The sequence below is a fragment of the Condylura cristata genome, unplaced genomic scaffold, assembly GCF_000260355.1.
Source record: "Condylura cristata isolate star-nosed mole 26May11 unplaced genomic scaffold, ConCri1.0 scaffold00016, whole genome shotgun sequence".
Lineage (NCBI taxonomy): Eukaryota > Metazoa > Chordata > Mammalia > Eulipotyphla > Talpidae > Condylura > Condylura cristata.
The window spans coordinates 4392232-4418626 of NW_004567117.1; the positions used below are offsets into that span (position 1 = coordinate 4392232).

General features: G+C 33.3%; 1 protein-coding gene across 3 annotated transcripts in view; it reads right to left on the reverse strand.

Annotated features, from left to right (window-relative positions):
- The window catches only part of ANKRD12 (ankyrin repeat domain 12), a 110082-nt gene that overhangs the window by 62498 nt on the left and 21189 nt on the right, over positions 1 to 26395 (reverse strand). For 2 of the 3 annotated variants that reach the window (XM_004683743.2, XM_012725875.1), the window contains exons 2-5: positions 20584 to 20718; positions 12505 to 12652; positions 7731 to 7799; positions 3191 to 3337 (exon numbers count right to left, since the gene is read on the reverse strand). In XM_004683743.2, coding sequence (XP_004683800.1) covers positions 3191 to 3337; positions 7731 to 7799; positions 12505 to 12652; positions 20584 to 20670 — 451 coding nt within the window. In that variant the 5' untranslated portion in view covers positions 20671 to 20718. The remainder of the gene's footprint in view (positions 1 to 3190; positions 3338 to 7730; positions 7800 to 12504; positions 12653 to 20583; positions 20719 to 26395) is intronic. The other variant, XM_004683744.2, reaches the window with a different exon arrangement.

Here is a 26395-nt window from a genome sequence, read left to right on the forward strand (position 1 = left end):
GGTGACTTGGTGATGGGAAACCCGCGGGGATTACAATTGAGATGGAAAAAAAAATGTACAAAATGATGTAAAAATAAACTATTGTAAAATAAAAAAAAAATGTGTCTTTTTCACCAGAAAGAAGGAAAAATGCTGGATGGTTTCTCTCATAGAAGGAATATAACAGAACAGGTGAGAAAATAATGATAATGATGAACAGCTATATACCAGAGACATTTTGTGGGGGTAGAGTGGGGAATGGGATCAAAACGGTGGGAGGAGGGGAATGCACTGGACTATGGTGATGGCACATGGGTGATTTGGTGATGGGAAACTCAAGGGGATTGCAACTGAGATGGAAAAATGCACAAAAATATGTAAAAATAAACTAATATAATAATTAAAAAATGTGTCTTTTTCAAGGCATTTCAACAGGGTTTCTGATGTTACCTAGCTTATATAAAGATCTGAATTCAGAGCCAAAAGAACTTTTTCTCTAGGCAAACATGATTTATTTTCTTGTATCAATTAATGAGAACTATATAAACTAAATTTTTTTTTTTTGCCAGAATACAGAGATGAAATCAATGCTTAACAGTAGTAAGTATCTCAGCTCAGCTATCCATTTTATCCACTTTTTAACCACTTAGGCCCTTTTGATATTAATAGGTTTGTTTGGTTTCAGTTTTGACCATGTTGGTAAGTAATCTTCAATTATTTTCAAAAGGCACAATACATGAAAGAACACACACGTTTGTACACGTGACAAAACCTTAACTGTAAATGCGAAATGAAATATAAATTTACATAATATACTACAGTTTTCCATTTTGAAAACTGTAACAAAGCAACAAAGCACGGACCACATCCTTTCTTCTAATAAAGAGGTAAGAGTATCAGTTCATAAAGGTTCTAGTAAACTGAAAAGTAAACTATAAACCTAGAACCAGTTTTACAGATACTGGGATAAAAATTCTTCAATATGCAAAATGAATACAGTTCTACAATAAATTTCTCAAATTGATCGATCCATATCTAAGTTATTCATTTCTGTTGACAAATACATATTGAATGTCCACTAAGGACAAAAAGATTCTCTCTTGTACACCTTCTCATTTAGTTGAGATTATAGATAATAAACAACTGTTGCACAAATAAAAAAATAATCAAAATAATCAACCAGCTTAGTTAAGTAGCAAGATATAAAACCAATACATAAAAATCATTAGCCTTCCTATCTGTAAACAATCAATAATTTTGATTTTTATAATTGAAACAATTTTATAATTGAAACAAACAAAAAATCAAATACCTGGGAATAAGACTAATGAGAGAGATGAAGGACCTATTCAAAGAAAATTATACAACTTTCTTAAAAGAGATGACATAAAGAAATTACGACAATCCCTGCTCATGAATTGGAAAAATTATCATTCAAAATGACCATCTTACAAAAAACAATTTACAGATACAACACTATATCAATACAAATTTGAATGACATTCTTCAAAGAGCTAGAACAAATATTGATGATATTCATATGGAACCACACAAACGAAAACAAAAACAACAAACCTCAAATAGTCAAAGCTCTCTTGATCAAAAAGAATGGAGGCATCATATGACCACACCTCAAACTATATTATAAAGCCGTAATAATCAAAACTTATGGTTCTAGAACAAAAACAGACATGCAGACCAAAGGACTCGAATAGAAAACACAAATACAGAAAATTCACAATAGAAATAAACCATGTTTTAATGGACAACTAATTTTTGACAAAGCTGCAAAGAATATGCAATGTAACAAGGACAGTTTGTTCAGTAAATGTTGCTAGGAAAACTAGACTACTACATGCAAAAAGACGAAGCTAGACTATTAACTCACACCACGCACCACTATCAACTCAAAATGGATTCAAGATTTGGACATAACCCAGAAACTGTACAATAGGTGTAAGAAAATATAGGAATAATACTACATGACATATATCTCAGTAACATTTCTCAAGATATCACCAAAAGTAAAGAAAATGAAGGAAAAGTGAATGGCTGGGATTACATCAAATCAAAAAAACTTTTATACAGAAAAGGCATTAACCAAAATAAAGAGACACCCTACTGACTGGGAGAAAATTTTTGTACACAATGCTACTAATAAGAGACTGATCACAAAGATCTATAAAGAGCTTAAGTAGCTCAACAAAAACAGAGTAAACCCAGTCAAAAAATGGGCAGAAAAGCTAAAAAGACACTTTTCCAAAGAGGAAATATAAACGGCCAACAGGTATATGGAAAGGTGTTCAACATCACTTTTAATCAGGGAAATGCAAATCAAAACCATAATGAGATAGCTGACACCAGTGAGAATGGCACATATTAAAAAACAAAACAAACAAACAAAAAAACAGAACTCTCCTACACTGCTGGTGGGTATACAAACTGGCCCAACCACTATAGAAAGCTGTGTGGCAGTTCCTCAAACTACTCAAAATGGAGCTTCCATAGGACCCAGCAATTTCACTCCTAAGACTCTACTCAAACATTAATTCAAAAGGATACATGCACATCTCTATGTTCACTGCAGCACTATTTACAACAGACAAGATGTGGAATCAACCCAAATACCCAAAAATAGATAACTGGATCAATATACACAGTGGCAATCAAAAAAAGATAAATTCATGCCATTTATAGCAATATGGATGGTGCTAGATGGGATTATGCTCCGTGAATAGAGTCAGGAAGAAAAAGAAAAATATTGGATAGTTTCACTTATAGGAGGAATGTATGGGAACCAAATAAGGGATCAGGAAAAAATAATAGTTACAATAAATTAAACAACAAAATTGACAGGAAACTACTAATCTCAGATACTCTGGAGGGGAGAGGAAGGTAAAGCAGTGAAAACAGGAAAGGGAATAGTTTTCTTACACAAAAGACTATGGTGATGGTACACGGTTGAATTGACGGCAGGAATTTTGTAAGGACTACACAAGAGGAGATAGCATGCATTGTAGAAAAAGGATAAATGATGTAAAATACATGTAAAATTAAATTAAATTAAAAAAACGCAAAGTTACAAACTTGTAATAAATTTTGATTAAATCCAACAAAGTACAAAAATTTAAAGTAACTAAAAAAACAACTACTAAGCCTAACATCATTGGAAAGAAACTAGGAATAGATATGAACTTCATGATGGTATCACCTGGACTGTTATCTCTTGCAGTCATCTGCATAAGAAGTGCCATCTGCTTTCTCTCTGAGAGTGGGTAACCAAAAAGTATGCTAACTGGTGTAGACTTCTTATTTCCAGCTTCCTTTTTTGTTTTCTTCTTTTCTGGACCTTCTTTCTCTGGAATTATTAATAAATATGTAAGCACTCAAAAGTAAACATAAGATTTTAAAAGAAGAGTTGTTACATAAGAAATATATATAATATGAACTGGGCATTAGTAGACAAAAGAGCATTAGACTTATATAACTAATTTTCTTCCGAATGCTTTGAAAAAATAAAATTTATTTTTTCAAATAAATAAAAGTTTTCAGAAAATTTATAATATTTAGAAATTTACTACTAGTAAAATTTGTACCTTTTATAGTGTTTAAAAAAATAACTTCAATAACATTTCAAACATTCCTTACTATTAAATGTTAGAACTTCTTTCATTCACTCTAATTTTATTTTTCTTAATTACTGCTAAAGCTTTTCAAACAATGTTCCTTCAAATTACTTCCTAATTTCATAAATAATTTGCATAGTCCTCTAAGGAACTAAGTATTTGAGAGAACTTTCATCACACAGAAATACTTAAATAAAAAAGTACTAAATTGCTTTATTCTCATCACAGGATAGCTGAAAAATAGAGTATTAATCAAACACGAAAGTGAGCAAGTTAAAAATTCTATGTGTGTGTGTGTTGGGGGGACAGGAAGAGAAAAATACTTGGAAATAACAGATTCTGCAAAGATCAAAAATCAGCCAAGGACTTTTAAAAAAATATTGGATTCATCATAAATCGGCTCTCAGACTTAGCTTCATGGAGAATCCTTTGCAATATAGACAATGTTTCCCACTAAATGCTAGGATGCTCAGACAGACCTAGATTTCATAGGTCAGAAAGATATGGCTTTTTTTGTTAGAACTTTTCTGACAGTGTATCAATTATGCAATGGATTAATGGAGTAATTCAGGTGATCCTGTGCAGGCTAATTCATATAATCTGCCTATAAGTTATTTTTTTTGAAACCCCATAAAATATATAGGGTTTACTGATCAGGTTCAAGGATTTCTGTAAAGGGCTAAAAAAATAAAACTTAAAAGCAAATGTACATAGAAAAGTTAATGGAAAAGGGAAAACTTTACATTTTTTTTTAAAGATTTATTTATTTATGCATATAAAACTGGGGTACAGGCCAGAGGTGCAGGGGCAGTGAGAAGATTCACCAAAAGAGTGGAGAGCAGAACAGGCCAAATGACGAAGTACACTGCTGAGGGGAGCAGAGGGAGGGCCAGGAGAGGTCTTCACCCCATGTGGATCACCTCTGGGGTGGGGTGGGATTGAACTCATGCTGAGGTGGCTTTAGAGTCTTACTGCTGAACTTTAACTCGCTGCACCACCAGAGAGGGTCCACTCTGCAGTTTTTCCAGACAGATGTGGGCAGGAACTAAACTACGTAGAAAATAAACAGAAAGCTTAACAAAAATTTGATTTTAAAATATTGTTAAAGACTTATGAACTAAAAAGCAGTAAATCTTCCAGTGTACTGCTGAGTTATCTAGGATAAACTGGCTAGAGTGTCAGGAAAATTAGTGGTTCTCATAATTTAAATTATGCTGCCCACAAATCACTGAAAACTCAAATAGCTCTTTAAAATGTTTATTTTGTTGTTAACTGATTTTGATGTCATCTTTTTAAAAGTTAAAAAGAAATGTATTTATTTATACATACAGAACTGGGGTACATAAAGGCCAGAGGTGCAGGGGCAGTGAGAAGATTCACCAGAAACAGAGTGGGGAGCAGAATAGGCAGATCAAGGAGGTACACTGCTGAGAGGAGCAGCAGGTGGGTAAGGAGAGGTCTGCCTGGCGATGTGGATCACCTCTGGGGCTGGGGATCGAACTTACACTGAAGTGGCTGCAGCCAGCTTGCAATGCTGTGCTCTAACCTACTGAGCCACCAGGGAGAGCCCAATAAGTCATCCTTTAATAAGTTCTATGATGGTATTTTTATTTCCATATTTCTAATTTCATTACTTATTAAATATAAATTCCATTTATATTCAGCTTTATCTAAATTATCACTAAATTTATTATAAAGCCCTAAACAGGTCTTCTGGAGAAACGTCTATTTTTGGAATCAAGTATTTTCTCCTAATAATGTTCTTTATCTGTCCTTGTTTTCTAGTATTGAATGAGGAACCCAATTGTTTTAATGAATTTTCATCTGAATAACACATTTTAATATATAATGAATGTACTTCTTTGCCTAAATTTAAATATTTCTTAATGTGAAAAATTTATAAAAAGTATAACAGATATTTCAAGAAACATAAATGAAATCTAGTAGTTAGAAATAGCAAAATAAAGAAAAATAGGACAATCTAGCCTTAAAATATTTTCTGAAATGTTAGGGAAAACATCTTTTACTTTTTAAGCAAATTATCATTTGCACAGTAAATTTTAATTGAATTTTAAACATATTGTTTTAAAAGAACATGCCCTAAAGAGATAATGTAGTTTAAGTTCACTGAAAAAAGTTAGACACTTGTGAATTAATTATAATTCTATGCTCTCAAGTGATCCAAGATATAATTATTGCATTTTGGAAAATAAAAAAATAGGACAGGTTACAAATATCTGAACAAAAGTCAAACTAGATACCAGCATCCATTTTGAGCTCTACTGCTTTTTTAGCTAAGTCATTATCATTGGTCTGAATTCATGCTTTACATAAGATAAGAATAGTACTGAACCACAGCTATTATAAGGTAGAAATAACTACATAGCAATTTTCAAAATTGAAACACTAGATAAGCTTTAAAGCATTCATCAAGAGTGACTATTTAGGACCTCTCCATGAAGAACTATTTTCTAACCCATAAGTAAAAAATGATAACGTATCACATATTTGAAAAAGTTAAAAGCTTCAGTGACTGAAATGTGCATTTATTTGTCCTGATACTGTAAGAATTTCAAAATTTTAAACATAGGAATAATGTCATGTGCTCATTTAGCAGTTTACTATGGACTGGAAATTCCACTCATTTACACTAGAGATTTTTAAAGTCCAAGTGATTCACCTAAGGCTAATGAAGAAAAGCCTTAGTCATATAATCTTGAAAACTGAAGCCTTCTTGTCAGAATAGCCAAAAGTTCAACATAATCACATCCTAGTTAAATGTAGAGTATATTAACAAAAACACAGAATTGCTTTTCTTGGGGAACTGATTCATAAACTTAGCAGTGTCTCAAAAACCAAAGAATACAACACATTTTCCCATAGTCACTATATAGATAATGAAACAATGTAAGTACAGTTCAAATACAGATGAAGATAATTAAATAAATCACTTCTAGAATATGTATACTTCAATTCTGAGGGGGAAAATGTTGTCATTATTCTGCTTCTAAAATATCTAAATTTATCTCCAATAGTTATATTAGTATCTTAATTCTCAGCAAAGGTACCAGATCATAAAGGGTATTATTGGATTGCTGTTTCAGGTGTACTCTGGCATGTAGGATCTCCACTTTAGAAAAGTATACTTAACTCCACAATAACTGTAGATCTTTCAAATTTAATTCTGATTGCAAACCTGCCCTTACTCCCCAAATTTGATATTCAAGTATTGTTATCAGCTTAAGTAACAGCTTTCAGACTAATTTTAAGAATTATTGTTTAAGTCTATTCCTACCCAACCCCACAAATTTATAAAAAAAAAACCCAGAAACAGGTTCACTTCAGCTTTTATAAATAAAAGTTGTATGCTAAATGTAGACACTTAAGATAACCAGAAACACTTCCACTTAAAAAAGTTCTAAGAATGTCAATCCATTTTTTACAAGGAGAATCAAAACACTTTAATATGTTTTCATATACAAGAGAATATATTACTCTTTATTTTAAAATGACAGTTTATTTATATATTCTCTCTGGAGCAATTATGAAGCACAATAGTTGGTGCCATAGTAAATAGACAAATCTCAACAGTTAGTGGTATTAGCATTTTTCTAGGCTACATCTAGGTATTTCAATGCACTATTAAATTTAACACAGGCAGCAGAGTCAATGAAGACTGAAGAGTTCAACCAAAAAAAAAAAGATTCAAACATGTTTTTTTTTAAAAACATTGCATGACTGAACAGTAAGTGACAATGTCTTTTAAAATCAATACACTTGGTGTATCTTGAGAAGGGTATAATGAACTTTAATAATTTCCCAAAGAGATTGATGTACTGCAGGAGTTGACGTTCACATTGTTTTCTATGCAAGGGATGCCTCCATTTTGTGCTGTTTAAAGACTGGAGTAGTCGTACAGCGTATGTTTACAATGCCCATATACATAGCATGTATTGGATAAGTTATACTGGATTTCTCAAGCAAAAATTGGATCTCATGTAGTTCACTCATTCAACACAAGACAGTTATATGCTGGCTTGGAGAGAAGTTATATAAAGTACGATAATTAACTGTAAATGTGACAGAAACCACTGGCTAAACAGGAGCACCTGATAATCTAATTACCTGAGTATGTCCTGTAAGAAGACATAAGTCTCTCCCCCCAATTTTCACTTGTATGTCCTGGATCTGAATCTACAGAATGAGAGAGAGACAGGAGAAAAGAAAAAGCACACGAAGGGAAATGCAGAATTCAACAAACCAACATTATTTAAAAGATAAGTAGTATTTAGTCAATGTTCTATCATCATTTCCCCCAAAAGGTAAAGCCAAAAAAGTATAGTTAAAACACAGGTTTGGCCAATACCTGAAATTTGAGTTTCTTCAATAGGAATACTGAAGTTGAAAAAGTAAACTGTAGTTTGCAATATTACTGATGCTTGTACTGATAATTCTAATGTTGCTTTTTAAAACATATCTCCCTTGAGGCTGTTTTTTGTAGTTTATGAGAAATGGCCCCAAAAGGCAATATTGTACAGTCTTTCTATTTAGAGTTTGTCTTTAGAAAACTTAAAAATGGGTTTGAATCACCCTTTTGTTGAGTGTCAAAAATACTCATAAGACAACAACACTGCACTGTGGTATCATTCTAGACTACAGATGTTTCTGTAAATTATAAACAGTTCAAACAGTATGCATTACCACAATGATCACTATGAAAGGTCTCTTAGAAAGTAGCTAAATTAAAACCAAGCATATCAGCTAAAAATATGAAATTCTGCCTAACCATTCATGACAGAGAAATAAGAATGTGGAAAATAGACTTCGGCAATCTGGCCAGAGCAGGTATTTTCCCTCATAAGCAATGTGCCAAATTAGTTTAGTGATATATAATTTTCTTTCTGAGATTATCATCATAGGCATTATTCATGAATTCGTTTAGGTAGAAGGAACAAATTCTTGGAAGCAAACAATTTAGAGAACAAGTAACACCTAAACATATATTTCAGAATTTTAAAGATTTTTTCTGAAAGTTCAGTGATGAGAAGGTTCACTCAACTGAATGGAGAATCCACTAGTATATTTAGGCCAATTCTAAAGAAAGTGGGTTAAAAGATTGAACAAGTCTTTCAATGAACATATATTTCAAAACAGAACACATTAAGTTATTAACTACAAGAATTACAAAAGTATATCTAACATTTCACTTAAAGATATATATTTTTTAATTTCCCTACACCATTGTTTATTTTTGGACAATATTTGAGTAGTCCCATACTTCTCCCACCACCATAGCACCTGTGATCCATCTCCCCTGTCTTTTAGCTCTTCCCTCCTGTTCTGACCCCTCTCTCCTGTATAGGCTGCAGATCTATGGTCAGCTTGCAAGTGTTACTGAAAACAAAAAATCTTTGCAAAGCAATGAAAACGTGGCAAACATTAAATTGTGCCAACACATCAAACACTGGAGTGTAGAAAGCAAACTATATGAATGTGACAGATTAAAGCAGAGTGGATAAATTTATAAATTACAGTCATTAATTAAATGTAATAGTCTATCCAAATCTTCCATTAGAATATTCAATCCAACTTGACTCCATACACTTCCCTGCCTTCATTCAAATAAATATGCCTATATTTGGGGCATTTGAATGTATATCCTATAAATATTTAATTCAAGGGCTGAAAAGTTAAAGGCTCCCACACATTGCCCTTTTACTCAAGCACTTCTTCCTTCCATGCTCTAATAGACTATAATGAGACTACAGTTACTTATGAGGTTTAGAGAAATACAGAGGTATGCGTGACCCTTTTATTTTGTAACTATATTCCTGGGAATGAATAAGAATGGAATAATTCAGAGTTTAATAAAAGTACAATCTGCAAAGGTGATTAGTGGCATTATTCATAATATAAAAATAATGCAAATTTAGTTTGGAGGCCAAGATTAGACAGTCTCATATGTGAATCAAGACAGCTGTTCAATACTTCCATGTGAAGGGATTGTATCTTTCCCTTGGATGCCTACTGACTAGAAAGAAAATGATTTTATGACTGACAGTGCAAAAAAGTAGAAACATTAAAAATTATTCAGGCTTAGCAGTTATTTTAAGGTTCCTACTCAACATACATTCTCCCCTTCTTACCAGGAGTACTGCAATTTTGATTAGGGTGATAGTATACCTTGGTAAGTTATTTGACTTTTCAAAAACCCCTACAAGGGTTTTTGTAAATGAGGTGTGAACAAAAGTTTCTAGGGAGGATGTTTAAATCAGTAATAGGCTAAGTTTCACCGGAGAAAAACACTTCTGTTGTGGTTCTTCTCTTCTACTTTCTGCTAAGTAGAAGGAGGAGGTACCTGTGACAGTGGGCAAAAAGCTTGAGGACAAAGCCCATGCTATGGGTGGGAGAACAGAAAGAATCCAGTGGGTGGCAAATCCAGTCTCAGACAGTTGTACTGCTATACTAACTCCACATTGCCTACACTTGGTCTTAGTGAATTACATTTAACAAATCCTATTCAGGCCCGTATTAGTCTTCTGTTTGATATAATTGGCATACTACAAATGGTTTCACAGGTGTGTTACTCAAAAGGTTACAATTCTCTTGCAGCTGATGTTATCATATGTACTTCTGCAGGTGAGGAAACTGAGATTTATAAAGAACTTATATTTGGTCAGGAATACTAAGAGGCTGAGCAGAGAGAGACTCATGTCTTGTCGGACGCCAAAGCTTTAGTTAATAAACACTACCTTATGAGTTACCTCCATTATAACTTACTTATCCTACCAGGATATTAGATTAGGAGAGGTTGAAAGTAAAAGCTGGGGAAGCAAGCTAATGTAATAAGTACAACAAATAAGCAGTATTCTAGATAATATTTACTTTTATGTTTCCATAAGTTCAATGAGTCATATATATCAGAATTTAACATTTTCATGGGGCACAATTTATGGGAATTCTCTGATAGGACAGGGCAATGTCGTATACTGGAGTGATATAGTGATAAATATCAGAGATTTGCTTAAATGAATAGTTTTAAGATACAACTCTAAAAACTAAGTGACATGACTTCAAATTATTCTATAATTTGGACAGTATGACTATATTGTTCAAAAGTAATTACTGTTTTATGAAAATAATGTTAAGTTCGTTATATAAAAGAATAAAAACATAAATCATTCCAAATCCTGGGGATAAAGTGTTGACATCTGGGAAATATGACTCTAAGTGTACCTCTTGTCTTATATAAAGACAAAGAAAGTAGCAGAGATAAATAAACTTACGTAGACTAAAGAAATGTGGTATTTTTAAATGAAAACTTTAACATTAATTTAATGTTAAATAACATAAATGAAACTAAAACTTTCTTCTCTATAGGAGGTATCAAACATCAACATACAAACATAAACATACATATACTTCTTGTAAGAATTTCAAAAGAGGAAACACTTTAGAATGATTTTAAATAGGTATCTCTCTTTTAGAGAAAGAGATGAGTAGCAATATTAACATTTCCTCTTTTTATTTTTACTGTCAGTAATTTATACTATATAATAATAATATATAACTTATAATACTTTCTTTTTTGTCCTGGACCCATAATACATACCCATTAGGTTTAGGTTTAGTTTTATAAAATGTAACAGTGTCTTATATTTAAAGCCTAATCTTTCCATGTATGTCCTATGTACACATACATATTAATAGAAACATACAGAATGACCTTTAATGCAATAAAAAAGAACACATAGTTTCATATCCTACATTTAACTGTGTATTGCCTAAGTATCTTCTGCATATTATTTTTAAGGGTGAAAATAGTTTCTTCATAGGAAGGATTTAACATAATTGGCAGAATTCTGTAGTATGTAACACTAATTTACAGGTTTTTATTTTTGCTGTTATAAAGCTTTTTGCTGTTCTAAAGATTAGATAGCATTCTTGAAGATCATTTTCACCTTTGTCAATAATTATTTAGATAAAGTAAATACCAAAAGAATAAGTTGAATATGAAGAAACTTTTTTTATGTATCATTATCATATTTACCTCCCTAAAAGATACTCCATAATTCAGATCAATTAAAATAAGTTCCTATTTCTAATAAACAAGTACCACTTGGCATGATTTATGCCAATAACTTTGTAAATTATTAAAAGTTTATTTCTTTGATAATTATTAATGTATCATTCAGACCTCCTTTTCAACTTTTTTTCAATTTTGTTAGTTTGAATGACTTGCTTACACCTTTTGTCCATTTTCCCATTTTTGTATTTTTCTCTTCATTTAAGAGCTCTTTCAATACAAAATATATAAAGGTTAGGACTGACATTTGAGCTATTTCTTTCTCCTATGTCTTTATAGTTTCAGCTAATAATTTAAGTATAATTTATAAGAAAAATCAATGTTAAATATGGGGTTGAGCACTATAATTACCTTTCATGTGGAAAATATCACTTAACAGTTCTTTAGGTTCTTTAACAATAAAACTAAAACAGCTGGATTGCAACTAAATATGTCACTTTAGAATTTACTAATGCCTTGGTTGGTTGGGTGTGTGTATGAGCATGCAAAAGAAATTAAAGCCTTCATCCATTATTCACTAAAATGTATAAATTCAGTCTGCCAAAAATATGTTTAAGTTCATCGAAATCTTGTTAGTGTTAGCATGTAACCTTTCTAAGAGAAAAACAAGAGTTTGTTATGAAACAATCTTACAGAGACAGTTGTAATAGCTCACTAAATTCAAATTATGGAAAATCTGTAGCATGGTGGGAAGAACTATCTCAGTATCTTTTTCAAATATGACTACATATTGCTTATAAACTGTGACAAGAGGAAAACCATAGTGAAAGAATTATTAAGATTTTACCAAAAAACAGCAACAAATTATTCTACCTGTGTCTGAATCTCGTTCTTCATTCCTTGATGGGCTAATGGTAAAAGGGAGTTTACGTTTCATAGATGATTTCTCTTTCATCTCCTTGCCTACATCACTTCGATCAATTTTTGGAGTTTTGCTGTAGGATGCAATCTTCTCTTTACTCTAGTAAAAAAATCAAGTATGAATAAAGTTAGAACTACATTAGGTAAGCAATACAATGTGGGAAAAAAAACTTTTAAATATACACAAAAGTAGAGAGGGGTAAATATACTCCATCCTTGCATTTAATTGCTTGAAAACCAGTTTCAACAACTGCAACAATTTTTTCAAATTGTTTTCTATATCCTTACTTCCATTTAATAGTATAACAAAGTATCCCTCACTATAACAAAACACAATGCTGTGCTGTGTTACTATAATGTGTGTGGCTCAGTAGTCAGGTGAACTATCCCACCCTTTGGATTTACAGCTACTACAAAGCTTACTTTGATAATCCAACACAGAAATTGACAGACAACATAAAAACTGTTTTTTTGTAACCCCTGCCCCCCCTTTTAAAGATCTCTTTTTTTAAATTTTGTTTTTTATATATTTATTTTTATAGAAGAAATGTAGATGAGTGGCTGGGTGTGTATGAAAGGATTCACCAGAGACAGTGGGGAATAGGAAAGGCAAATTTACTGAAATACACTAAGGAGATCAACAGGTGAGACAAGAGGTCTGTTGTGCCATGTAGGTTAACTCCCTGGCCACGATCAAACTCTGGCTGTAGAGGTGACTATGCTAAGGTTAGGTCACAGAGACGCCCTTGGACCTTTGTGACTCCTTTATGAAAAACATGTTAGACACCAAGAACTATACTAAATCAAACTAGAGAGACTTTTAAAAGTTACCAACTATGATAATAAAGGATACATGTCAACTGTAGCCAGCGATTATCAGAAACAAATGTAGTACATTCAATTGCAGATGACAGTTTGAAGAACTGAAATATAGCAGGGGAACTTAAGAAACAAAATACTGGGTAGTTCATTTATATGCAGAATATAGAGAAATCAAACACTTAGTGAAAAATAACACTGGAAAGATAACATGGATCTGAAGCACCCCGGAGGGAAGGAAGAAGGGAGAATAAAAGGGGGTGGGCACAAAGGACTATGGTAAAGATGATGTGTGATTTGGTAGTAGGAGAACTATGGTGACTACACCTAAGGGGAGAAGCTCTATACTGTGAAAAAATGAACAAGGAATATAAAATAATTGTATTTTCTATAAAAATATACTTAGAATAAAAAGATGGGAATTATAAGAATACTTATTTTTTTCTAGAAAGAAGTTATCAATAAAACCAAAGCATGATACTAAAGGACTAGCAGAATAAACTTTTAATGAATATCATCGTGAATATTTGAGAGAAGAGAAAGATATTAATAGACAGGGAATGAAATCTAAGTATAATTCCAGAGGAGATATTAAAGACTTATAAAAGAATAATATATTCCTTTTTCTGCCATTAAAAATGTAAAGCATGGAAATATGATTTGCCTGAAAACATAATTACTAAAAATTGGTTTATGAAACAGGAAACCTGAACAGGTTAACAACAGAAGACAATAAATCTATAGCCAAAGATTTCTGCACCCCCAAACAGGAAATTTTGAAGGCTTATTAGAAATCCACAATATTTGAACTGCCTTAATATTAATGTAGTAGGAGCTGCTTTACAGTCACCGGGGTAAGCACTGAAAGTGTTTGTCTCCGACATTAATGAGAGAATTCATTTCCAGTCTGAAGTTTTTCATGACGCTAATTAAGAGGGAGGGGGTTGGGAAAATGCCCTTGTAGTTCCTTGGAGCCCCAACATTGGGAGTTGGGAGGATATGGCAAAGATGGGTTAGAAATCTAAAAGACTGATGCAACACATTTCAGGCAATGTTTTTTACATTCTCCTGGCTTTTTAAATAAAAATACAATTTAGGTTTTTGGTCCAATTTATGGACATTCACATGACAGGGTTGAAGATTAAAGTTTTCAGTTTTGTTTATTTCAGGTGGCTCATCTACACAGTCATAAAGTTGCTCCTAGGTGCCTGCAGAAAGTTTACTAATCTTTGCTACCACAATATGAAGCCCTCTGGTCTTGACCACATCATGAATCGTGGCATATTCTAGATTAGTCTCTTCTATCTATTCAAGCTTCATAGCTGGATCACAGCCATATTTTATATTTTAAAAGGTAATTAAATCCAGAACACTTCAGGAGATACAATAGAATTTTAAATAGATGAAAGTAAAAACATTTTTCATACATTCATTTTTGTTAAATCAATCAATAAATTAGGAAGAGAATATGATTGTCTTTTAACTGGTAAAGATTAATGGGAAGTAAAAATCTAATTTTATTTATTTCTGTTACAGAGTTAAATCCTCTTCAGTAGTTTTTTCACTTCTGACAATGAAATGGAGCTTTAAAAGCATGCATTTTGCTTAAAAGGTGTTTTAAAATAAAGGCTTATTGTTCACTGATGCTGAAGCTAACAAAACAGAAGACTACTGCCAATGAAAAGACACTGACTCACAGTTCTCAAGAGAGGACACAACATACTATACAGTGCCACACAGAGAAGCACCAAGATTGGTCAGGAGGTAAAGCAAGGGAAAGAAATTTGGGTAAGAGCTTTTATTTGTTTCTAAGAGAAAGAAAAGTTAAAGGAGAGTGCCCTCCCTAGCGGCACAACAGGTTAAAGCACAGCACTTGGAAGTTATCCACAGCTACTGCAACACAACTTCAATCCCCACCCAGCCAGGGGGATGGCCCACATGGCATAGCAGACCTCTCCTGACTCACCAACTGCTCTCCTCAGCAGTATATTTCAATACATCCGCCTATCTCTGGTGAATCCTCTCACCTCTCCCACCCCCATATCTCTGGCCCGTACCCCAGTTCTGTATGCATAAATAAATAAATCTTAAAAAAAAAAAAAAGAAGTTAAAGGAGAGTAAGTAGATTCAGATTGGCTAGCTTGAATTAAATGCAGCAGGTTCTTGAGTATTGGTGACGTATTCCTCCAGCACTTTCCCTAGATTTTGCATTAGAAATAAAAAGTCAGGATTTGTACAAAAATTAACCAAATATTCTAGATATGTACATTAGGAATATGTGTCTTTGTTACAAATAAAAGAATCTAAGAAAAACATGAAGGTAACTTTTATCCCTCAGACCTGTGTTCATAAAGATTCTGTTCTGTACCAAGAAACAAATCAATCTGACAATAGCAGATGACTGTTCAGCACAGAAATACTGGACAATATTTCAGGGCAAAGATCAGGTAGACAGTGTCCATTATAAAGGATTTGGGGTTCTTCTCTAAATTAACCCAAAGTATGGTTGTTACATTTTTGTATTCCCCTGTGAAAAATGGAGCTCAGGAACAGGTACAAACACTGATATACGGCTACTGCTACTGCTATGAGAAATAAAGCTCCCCTTTATTTGACCCAGGAATGGAGCATCTTCTGCTAACGCCAAGAATCTGGTTAATTTGCAAGTGGGGTAGGGGTAAAATCTCAGTTCCTTCATAGTTTTTGGCAAGGTATTTCTGTTTTCATTATACTTATACGTGTTTTCTAAGTTTTTCACAATGAAGTAGCATTATATGAACAACAAAAGTACTGATTATCACCTGGATTGGAGTTAATGAAGATCTAAACTGCACTGATGATAAGTAGAGGGCAGAACTACTTAGAAGAATAACATGATTAACATTCAGTCTCTCATACTTTAAGAATATAACTAGGTTTTAAATTATAAGCGGTGTGGTAGAAAATTTGTTTCACAAATTATTAATATTGATTTACAACTGGAGAATTTCTAAAGTCAAAGGACTAAAAAAGAAAATACAGATAGCCAATGAAAGGCTAAAATATTTGAAGAGTTATTAACATTTTTGATGAACTCTTGACTACTGCAATAGTTAATGAAATAACTAGTCTCTATTTACATAACAGAAAAACTATATTCATTTTAAAATTTTTGGAAGAAAAAGCAGATGCTAGAGGATGGCTTCAAGGTCAATCATCACTAAGGAAAGACAATTGTAAAAAAGTGCATCACAAATATACAGACAAATAATGTGATCATATCTTCTTTTTCTCGCCTGCCCTTCATTCAAACTTCACTCTGCCATGCGAAACAGCAGTAACATGATCTATAAGCAGAAAATTTGTAATGGAAATTATGGTCCAGCCCTTGTTAAAGTGCAAACAGTCAAATATTTATTTAAAACTGAAAGATATTTCTAAGAACAGCTTTTGCTGTCAAATCCTAAACTACGATTCAAATCCCAAAACATGATAGTAGCACCAAGCATGTTACCTCAGAACTTTTGACCCTTACTCAAACAAGTATGTGATCTTGAGAATTTATGATTAAATAACATACTGACAATTCAAATATTTGATATTGAATTAATATTAATATTTGATACATTTTACATACAGCCACTCTTTTCTATGTAACCTCTGTGGTCCTTTCCCTGTCTCTGATCCTGTCTCTCTCAGCCTAAAAATAGTTGAAATCCTCAGGGTACACTCTCCTCCAGTTATGCCTCACTTGATACACTGAGTAACACCTTCAAAACTACAGTTTGTTTTCCCCCAAAGTTTCATATATTTATTTCCAATGTAGAATTCTGTTTTGAGCAGTGGATCACATCTAACTGCCTACTCATTTCAATACATCTACTTGAATGGTTATCCTAATAGTCAATTCAACAAGTACAAACCAAATAACTTTCTCAAAAAACCAGTTATTTTCCCTGAAGTCCTGAACTAGTCCATCGCCTCAAAGGGCCCACACTACTGTTTCTATGCACACAAGTAAATTTAAATTATTTAACATTGTTTTGATCTGCCAGCTTATTTCTATTCACAGAGCCACTGCCCACTTCCTTTTGCTTATATTTTTAATAACACATAGCCTGTTACACCTGGCATATTAAAATGTGTTTAGGAAAATATCTGTTCACGGAGAAGTGAAAATACTGACAACTTCTCTCCCCAAAACAACTATAAATCTGGACAAAATTTTCAAAAGCAACTATTTCAAGGCTTTAGTGATTGAGCAAAGCAAACAACAGTTTGAGGAGCATTTTCTTTAAGAAAAGTTACTGAATCACAGATGAGAACATTAAGTACCTATGGCATATCTGGGATTGCCCTCCTTCCAGAGTATGGTTTGCATAATAAGGTTTTAGCAGGAGAACTGGCAATGAAAACCAGCACCTTTGCTGCCAGTGTTGACTTGGTGCACAAAGCCAGCTGGAGATAAAATTAGCAACCAGGGTAAGAAATGAACAGAGAGGAAGAAAAACACATTGTAATCCTAAAAGTTGTAATCCTACTGCAGGTGAGCAACAGCTGCTAGACAGGCCAAAAACTTAACAGAGATTGTAGAAACAAAAGAGCCAGGGTGGGGTAGAGGGGTAGATAACATTGTCATATATGTCTGGGCTGACAGGAAAGTTATGTTAACATGCAGTGAGAAGACCAGAGAGGAGCACGTCCTCTAAACAGTCTTCATGGACTGAGAGTCCAATGTGCACATGCAGGGAATATCTGAGAGGATCTACAGTCTACAAGTCCCTAGTAGACTAGAAGGCTGCATACTAGCAAAGGGAAATGCTGAGCAAGAACAACAGAAAGTAAATGCCAAGGCATAACTGAAAACTGCCTTCACATTTAATGTACTTCCCAACACCCAACATCAACAGAAAATGGAAGGTTTATGGAGTTTAAATATAACCTCTGATCAATCAATGGTTAACTAATCTATCTATAAAAAAAAAAAACCACAGGTAACTTCTATGAAGCAAGAATAAAAAACACAAAAACAGACATCAGTGGTTGCACAAACAGTACAGATAAACTGATATGTTACTAAATACAAATAACAACAAAAATCCAGCAACGTTTCCAAATTTCAGGTGGAAAATAATGCAGATCCAAAGCTGCTGCAATATTATGACCTAAATTGCCCTATTATCAATAAAAATTAAGACCTACAAAAAAGCAAGAAAAAAGGGATTCAAATTAAATTTCTCTGAATGGGTTCAAATATTAGGCTTAGCAAACACTGGAAAGCAGCTATTATAAATAAACAGTAACATCTGAAGCATTAAGCAGTATTTAGTTCTTGATGACTTACCAATAGGCTATCAATAAAGAAACTTATGAAAAGAATCAAATGGAAATACTGGACTTGAAACAGAGTAACTTAAAATGTACTTGATTTGATTAACAACACATAAGGTAGGAAAAAAAAAGAAAAATCAGAAAATTAAGCATCCCAATTTCAAGGAAACCATTCATCTATAGATCTAAGAAGCTAACAAACTCCAGATAGGATAAACAAAATACGAAAAACAGGACAGAAATCTTGAGAGCAGCAACGAAAACAAACTTCACCGAAGGAATTAAAAATGACTGCTCATCAGAAAGCTAAAGCAAGAAAAGGCTTGGGATGATATATTTAATTTACCAAAAGTAAAAAAAATAAACTAAGAATTCTGTGTCCCTTGACAGAAAGGGCACATTGTCATAAAGTACCACATATTATAAAACCTCCATTTATTGGGCAGAAGAGCTAAAAAGACACTTCTCCAAAGAGGAAATGCAGATGGCCAACAAGCATATGAAAAAATGTTCAACATCACTCGTAATAAGGGAGATGCAAATTAAAACCACAATGAGATACCACCTCACCCCAGTGAGAATGGCACATCTTCAAACAACTAGCAACAACAAATGTTGGCGAGGATGTGGAGAAAAAGGAACTCTCCTGCACTGCTGGTGGGAATGCAAACTAGTACAACCACTATGGAAAACTTTCTGGAGGTTCCTCAAACTGCTAAACATGGAGCTTCCCTATGACCCAGCAAGCCCACTCCTAGGTATCTACCCAAAAGACACAAAAACACTGATTGAAAAAGATACCTGTACCCCCATGTTTATTGCTGCTTTACTTACAATTGGAAAAACATGGAAGCAGCCCAAATGCCCAAAAGTAGATGACTGGATTAAAAAGATGTGGTACATATATACAATGGAATATTACTCAGCAACCAAAAAAGAGAAACACATGTCTTTTGCAGCAACTTGGATGGAGCTGGAAAAGATTATACTTAGTGAGATAAGCCAGAAAGAGAAAGAAAAATACCAGATGGTTTCACTCATAGCAGGAGTATAATGGACCAGGCGAGAAAATAACAAAAATAATGAACAACCATATACCAGATACATTTTGCGGGGGTGGAGTGGGGAATGGGATCAAAAACGGGGGGGGAGGAGGGAAATGCACGGGATTATGGTGATGGCACAGGGGTGACTTGGTGATGGGAAACCCGCGGGGATTACAATTGAGATGGAAAAAAAAATGTACAAAATGATGTAAAAATAAACTTTTGGAAAAAAATATTTGTACACAAATGTTCAACTAAAGGAGAGACTAGGTAGTCAACATTGTTAGGTGACTACTGTAGAAATCTAAATGAAGGTTTTTAGGATTGAAATAGGATGAAGGACAGATATATGTAAAGATAATCCAAGGTCACTGACAACTTTAAGAAGGCACAAAACGGCTGACATTTACAAGCACTTACTATTAACTAAGCACTATGTAAAGCATAAAACTTTTTATTTCACTGTCACAACAATTCTGTATTATCACTATTACAGAGACAGACACAGAGATTACAGAAGTAAATTTATCCAAAATTACAGATATGGAAAATAGAACTGCTACTGTATCTGGTTGTTTTGCTACCAGAGGCTAAGTAAGGGATAGGGGAAGAAATGCAAAATGACTGTGAGATCTCCACTCTCAATTATTATCTTTTACATAATTGCATGGTATTAATAATTGTATTAATCTTAGGAAATGAAAAATTTAATTCCCAAGAATTAATTTCTAAAGGGCTTAAGATAATTGGTTTGGGTTTATCATCCACACTACCTTCTATAGTTACTATAAGTACTAAAGCGGGAATCTTTCCCCCAGTTTCAAAAATCAAAAAAATATTGTAATTAGTCATATACCTTTCTTCCATATGGCTTTTCTACCATATTGTTGTCACTGTCAGAATTTTCACTCTGAACTGGTTTTGTGAACCCAGATTTGGGCATCTTACAGCTGTTCAGCTAGCTTCTTTTATCAGTCTTCTCATCCTGGAACTGGAAAGAATAGACATGTGAGGGTTACTTGTATACATAACAATAAAATCCTACTTAAATTTTATGCACAACTAGTGCAATTGTTTTCTCATTGCCTCTAGAATTTGACAGTTTTCTCTGAGAGCTAATCCTACCCCAAGATAAATTTTAACAATTGAACATCTATAAATGTTTCCTTGTTCAGGCTCACTCAATTACTTTTATAGTTCTTCCTACTTTCTCTTGACTAATATATAACATCCAGTTTTCTGATCCCAGAAATAATCCAAGTAGAAACCCTGGCAAAGAGTTTCTTAGTGCAGCATGGTAGGAGCTCCTATTAGTCCCTGATAGGTATTACTGGTCTGAATGTTGTTTCAGAAAACCCAACTAAGAACTATGTAGTTTACACATATACCTCTATTTTAAATTAACTTCATTAAATCTTTCCTACTTAAAATTCATGTAGTGATTAATTTCCTTCATTGAACTCATTAAGACATCCTCAGGTACTCAGTCATTTTGTCAAACTGTTTAGTGACTGAATGCTTATACTGTTAAATTTTCTCTCTAATATGTTTTTCAACCTGTCTTCTGCTCAAGCTGTGCTGCTATATGATGGAGAACCTATATGCACATATTGTTGTTCAAAGTTAAATTACTTAAAATTACTGACAAACTTAAATTTTAATCACTTCATGATATGAATTTCCTACATATGGGTGACATGCATCTAAGAAAGCTGTCATTCTATTCTAGTATCTGTGAATTATTAAAATTCAGACATCTTGGCCCTCCCTGGTGGCGCAGCAGGTTAAATAAAGCGCAGCACTAAGAAGCTAAGGCCACTTCAGCATGAGTTCCATCCCCGCTTGCCCTGGAAGTGACCACATGGTGCGGCAGACCTCTCCTGACCCTCCCGCTGCTTCCCTCAGCAGTGTGTTTCGTTGATCTGCCTGTTCTGCTCCCCACTGTCTCGTGAAGCCTTTCACCACCCCACACGTCTGGCCTGTTCCCCAGTTCTATATGCATAAATAAATAAATCTTAAAAAAAAAATTCAAACATCTCAAACAAAAGAACAGTAAAATATTTTCTTTTATTTATCCTACGGGTGCTTTAAAACCTGTTTAGATTTGAGATCTTCCTTGATGGTGCAAGGGTTAAGTCTGAGTTCTCAAACTATGGCCAGCCAATGTGGGATCCCCACCAGGAAGCTAACCTACAAAAGGAGCAGCAGACCTCTCCTCTCTCCCTCACTGCTCCCCTCAGCAGTGTATTTCAGTAGATCCTCCTGCTCTGTTCCCTACTCTGTCTCTGGTGACTCCTCTCACCTCCTGCACCTCTGGCCTAGATGCCAGTTCTTCTGTGCATAAATAAATAAATCTTTATATATTAGAAAAAACTTTAGTTTTGATGTAAACAGAATCAAATTCCTCAGATGAAGGGATTTCATTTGTAATCTAGCAAAGCTACTAATAAATCAATCTGGATATAGGCAAATTAGAGCATACTTCAACACAAAAAAACTACCAAAAAGCTCAAGTAATTCAAATCTTTCATCTTATATAGGAGAAAACAACCTTGGAGAGAAAGAATTCTAAAGGAACTTTTTAACACTGCAAACAAAGGCAGAGTTTTACCTTGGAGTCATTCAACTGTTTGAATTATTGCCATATAAACAGAATCATTTAAATACTGTCTCAAAGCTAACTCTATATAAACTTGACAGAATTAGAGTTATAAGTCATATATAAAACAGAAACATTCTGACCCAAGAGCAAAACTTAAGTACATAATATCGACATGCTTCAGCCTAGGTGATACTATGTGGACAAAACATTATCTCCTTGTAAATCAGACAAAGCAAGTCTGATGAATAATAGAGTAGCATCAATATTTTTTTGTGAAAATTAACATGGCAATAACATTACATTAGTAGAGTGTACATTCCAAAAACTTTCTGGACTTCAGCACTAACATAATGAAAATACACTTAGTTTTCATAAAATATTACTTAACAGATATTAAGCACTTAATACATGCTTAGGCTCTGAATCTAAGACACATATACATTTATCACCATGGATTCCATAAACAAAGGATAATAAGGAATTATTATAAACTTTACACAATGAAATTAAACAAAATGTGAAAGAAGTTTCTTCAAAGGACATAACAATGATCTCTTTCACACACGAATAATCACTAGAGCAACACAATACAAAGTTATATAATGACAATCAAAATCACACTAAGTTTATTAAAATGGAAAATTTAAAAATCTACCAGTAGACAATAGAAGCCAGAAGAGAAAACGAGGAATGAAAACACACACACACACACACACACACACACAAATCCAGAAAGACCAAACAAAGCAATGATAGGCTTAATCAAGGCCTATCAGTAATTACTTGAGTGATTTAAATATGCCAATTAAAGAGACTGTCAGGAGGGTAATAACCAAACTCCATATTAATAATTAGAAATTTATTCCAAATGTAATGACATAGATAGGTTATAAGTTAGAGAATGGAAAATTATATTCTGAGCAAGCAGAGATGAATGGAAAACTGCACTAGTTACCTAATAGCAGAAGAGGGGGCACTGTATACCCTATACTGACAAAAAGGTCAATTCACTAATGTGTATGCAACAAACTTCAAAATATAGGAAGTAAGAACAGACAAAACTGATAGCTGATCCAGAAATAGACAAATTCATAATTGTAGTTGGAGGTTTTCTATTACACTCTCAGAAAGTCATCAAGGATATAACGGAACTGGAAAATGCTATCATTTGGAATTGAATGATTCTAAATGCCACTTATAAGACAACAGTTTTTTTTTTTCAAAGGCAGAAATAAGAGCACCAATACAGATCACACAGAGGATAATACCAACAAATGTCAATAAGTTTAAAATACTTTAAATAACAGTTTTTCAGACAAGAAATTAAACCAGAATCAATTGTAGAAAGATAATAGGAAATTCAAACTCAAAAGTAGAAAAAAAATCAGTTAGATGTAAAATTGGTTCCTTAAAAAGATGAACATAATTTATAAATCTCTTTGCCTTACAGATATATACATAACTAATAACAATAAAAGAGCAAAGAAATAGACAAATTTCATCAAAAGCAACATATTACTAAAGCTCACTGAGGAAAACAATCTCAACAGCTCAATATTGATTAAAGAAATTGAATTCATATATAAAAAAATCAAGAAAATGTCAGGTCCAGAGGGCTTGAATTTGACAGAACATGTAAAGATCAAATAGTAACAATTCCACACAAACTCTCCTAAAAAAGAAGAGGCCTCCAACAGACTGATACGAAACTAGAATGTCTTTTACAAGAACACTACAAATCAATATACCTCACAGTCATCTACAAGAAATCCTTACAAAATATTATAAATCAAATACAACTATATATAAAAAAGGATGAAAAATCAGGATCAAGTAAGAGAATATACCAGAAATTTAATGTTAATGTCATTCTATAATTCACTGTGTTAACAGGTTGAGAGAAAAAAGGCTCATCTCAATAGATGCAGAAAGTCTTTGATAATATTTAATAACCATTAACAAAAGACAACTCAATACACCAGTAACAGAAGAGGATTTGATAGCTTTCTCTCCTAAGATCAACAATGAAGAACGATGTCCACTTCTCACTTTTGCCACCTCAGCTTTCAAGAAAAACTACCAAACAAAAATTGTAATCATTTAAGGTGTACGTATACATATACACTGAAATTATTATCACAATTAGCTAATTAACACATCCATGCCCTCAGTTAGCATATTCTGTGTATGCTGAGAACATTTTAAGATCTACTAAATTCACAAATTTCAAGTATATAGTACAGTGTAACTCCATGTTGTATATTAGATCCCAGAACTTATTTATGTTTAAATTTATACCCTTTATCAAAATCTCCCTATTTCCTCCATTCTCAACTCCAGCAAACCACTGTCTGCTATCTTTTATAAGTTCAGTGTTTCAAATTCTTACTCTGTCTGACATATTCTACTTAGCATACCGTTCTTCAGGTTTACCCATGTTGTCACAAATGACAGGATTTTATTTTTTAATGGTTGAGTATTATTTCACATAAATAGATGTACCACACTTTTTATTCCATTCATTTGCTTATACACTTAGGTTAGGTTGCATTCATACTTTGGTTATCAAGAATAGTATCTCAACAAACATGGGAGTTACAGGTATCTCTTTAATATACTGATTTTATTTACTTTTGATCTATATCCAGAAGGGGGATTACTGGATCAGATGGTAGTTCTATTTTTAATTTTTGAGGAATCACCATACCATTTTTTATAGTGGCTGTACCAATTTACATTCCCATCACCAAAAGGGAGGGTTTCTCTTATCTCCACACCTTTGTCAATATTTGTTACCCATTCCCTTGTCTTTTACTAGTATTCATCCTAAAGGTAAAAGATACCTCATTGTGGTTTTGATTTGCATGTCTGGTAATAAGTGACACCAGCATTGTTTTTATATATTTGTAAGCCATTTATATGTCTTCTTTGAAAAATATTCAGGTCTTTTGCTCATTTTTTCAAATAAGAGTTTTTTTTTGGGAGGAGGGAGGAAGGGGGTTGAAAGAGGTCCTTATATATTTTGGACATTACCCCAAATGATTGAATGATTTTCTATCATTCTATAGATTGTTTTTCCATTTTGTAGCTTTGCTGAGCAGATTTTCTTTTGATGTGGTCTCACTTCTTTCCTTTGCTTTTGTTACCTGTGCTTTTGTTGTCATATTCATAAAATCAAAGACCAAAGACAAACAGCTACTATGTTATGTTTTCACATCTTACATTTAAAGCTTTTAATCCATTTTAAGTTAATTGTAGCAAAGAGACTAAAGTCATTCATACCTATACCCAGCTTTCACAACATCATTTTTGAAAAGACTGTTTTCCTCCTTTTTGCATTCTTGGCCTCCTTGCTAAAAATTAGTCGACCTTATATGCACAGTCTATTTCTGTGCTTTCCATTTTATTCTAGTGGTTGATGCATCTCTTTTAGGCCATTATCATACTGTTTGGCTTACTACCCGTTTGTAATATAGATAGAAATAAAAAATGTCATGCCTCCAGTGTTGTTGTGTTTCTCAAGATTGTTTTGGTTACTTGGGTTCTTTTGCAGTTGCATACAAATTTTAGTACTGTTTTTTTCCTAATTCAGTGAAAACTGCCATGGAAGTCATGATAGAGATCCCACGATATCTGTAGATCACTCTGGGAGTATGGAGATTCAATAAAATACTAATTCTTACTGATCTAGCAACACAGGATATTTTTTCATTTATTTGTGTCTTCAATTTCTTTCATTAGCCTATCAACACTTTGCAGTGTAAAGATCTTTTATCATCTTGGTTAAATTTATTCCAAAACATTTCTCTTTGATTGTTATTAAGTGGGATTATCTTCTTAATTGCTTTTTCAGATAGCTTGTTAGTATATAGATACAAAACAGACATTTAAAAAAAGCATTTGTACCTGGCAACTTTACTGCATTTATTTGTTTAAACAGAGTTTTGTTTTTTTTTTAAATCACTCTATATCTATAAAATCATGTCATCTGCAATCAGAGATAAATTCTTCCTTTCTGATTTTGCTCAGTTGCTCTGATTAGGACTTCTAGAAGTACATTGAATAG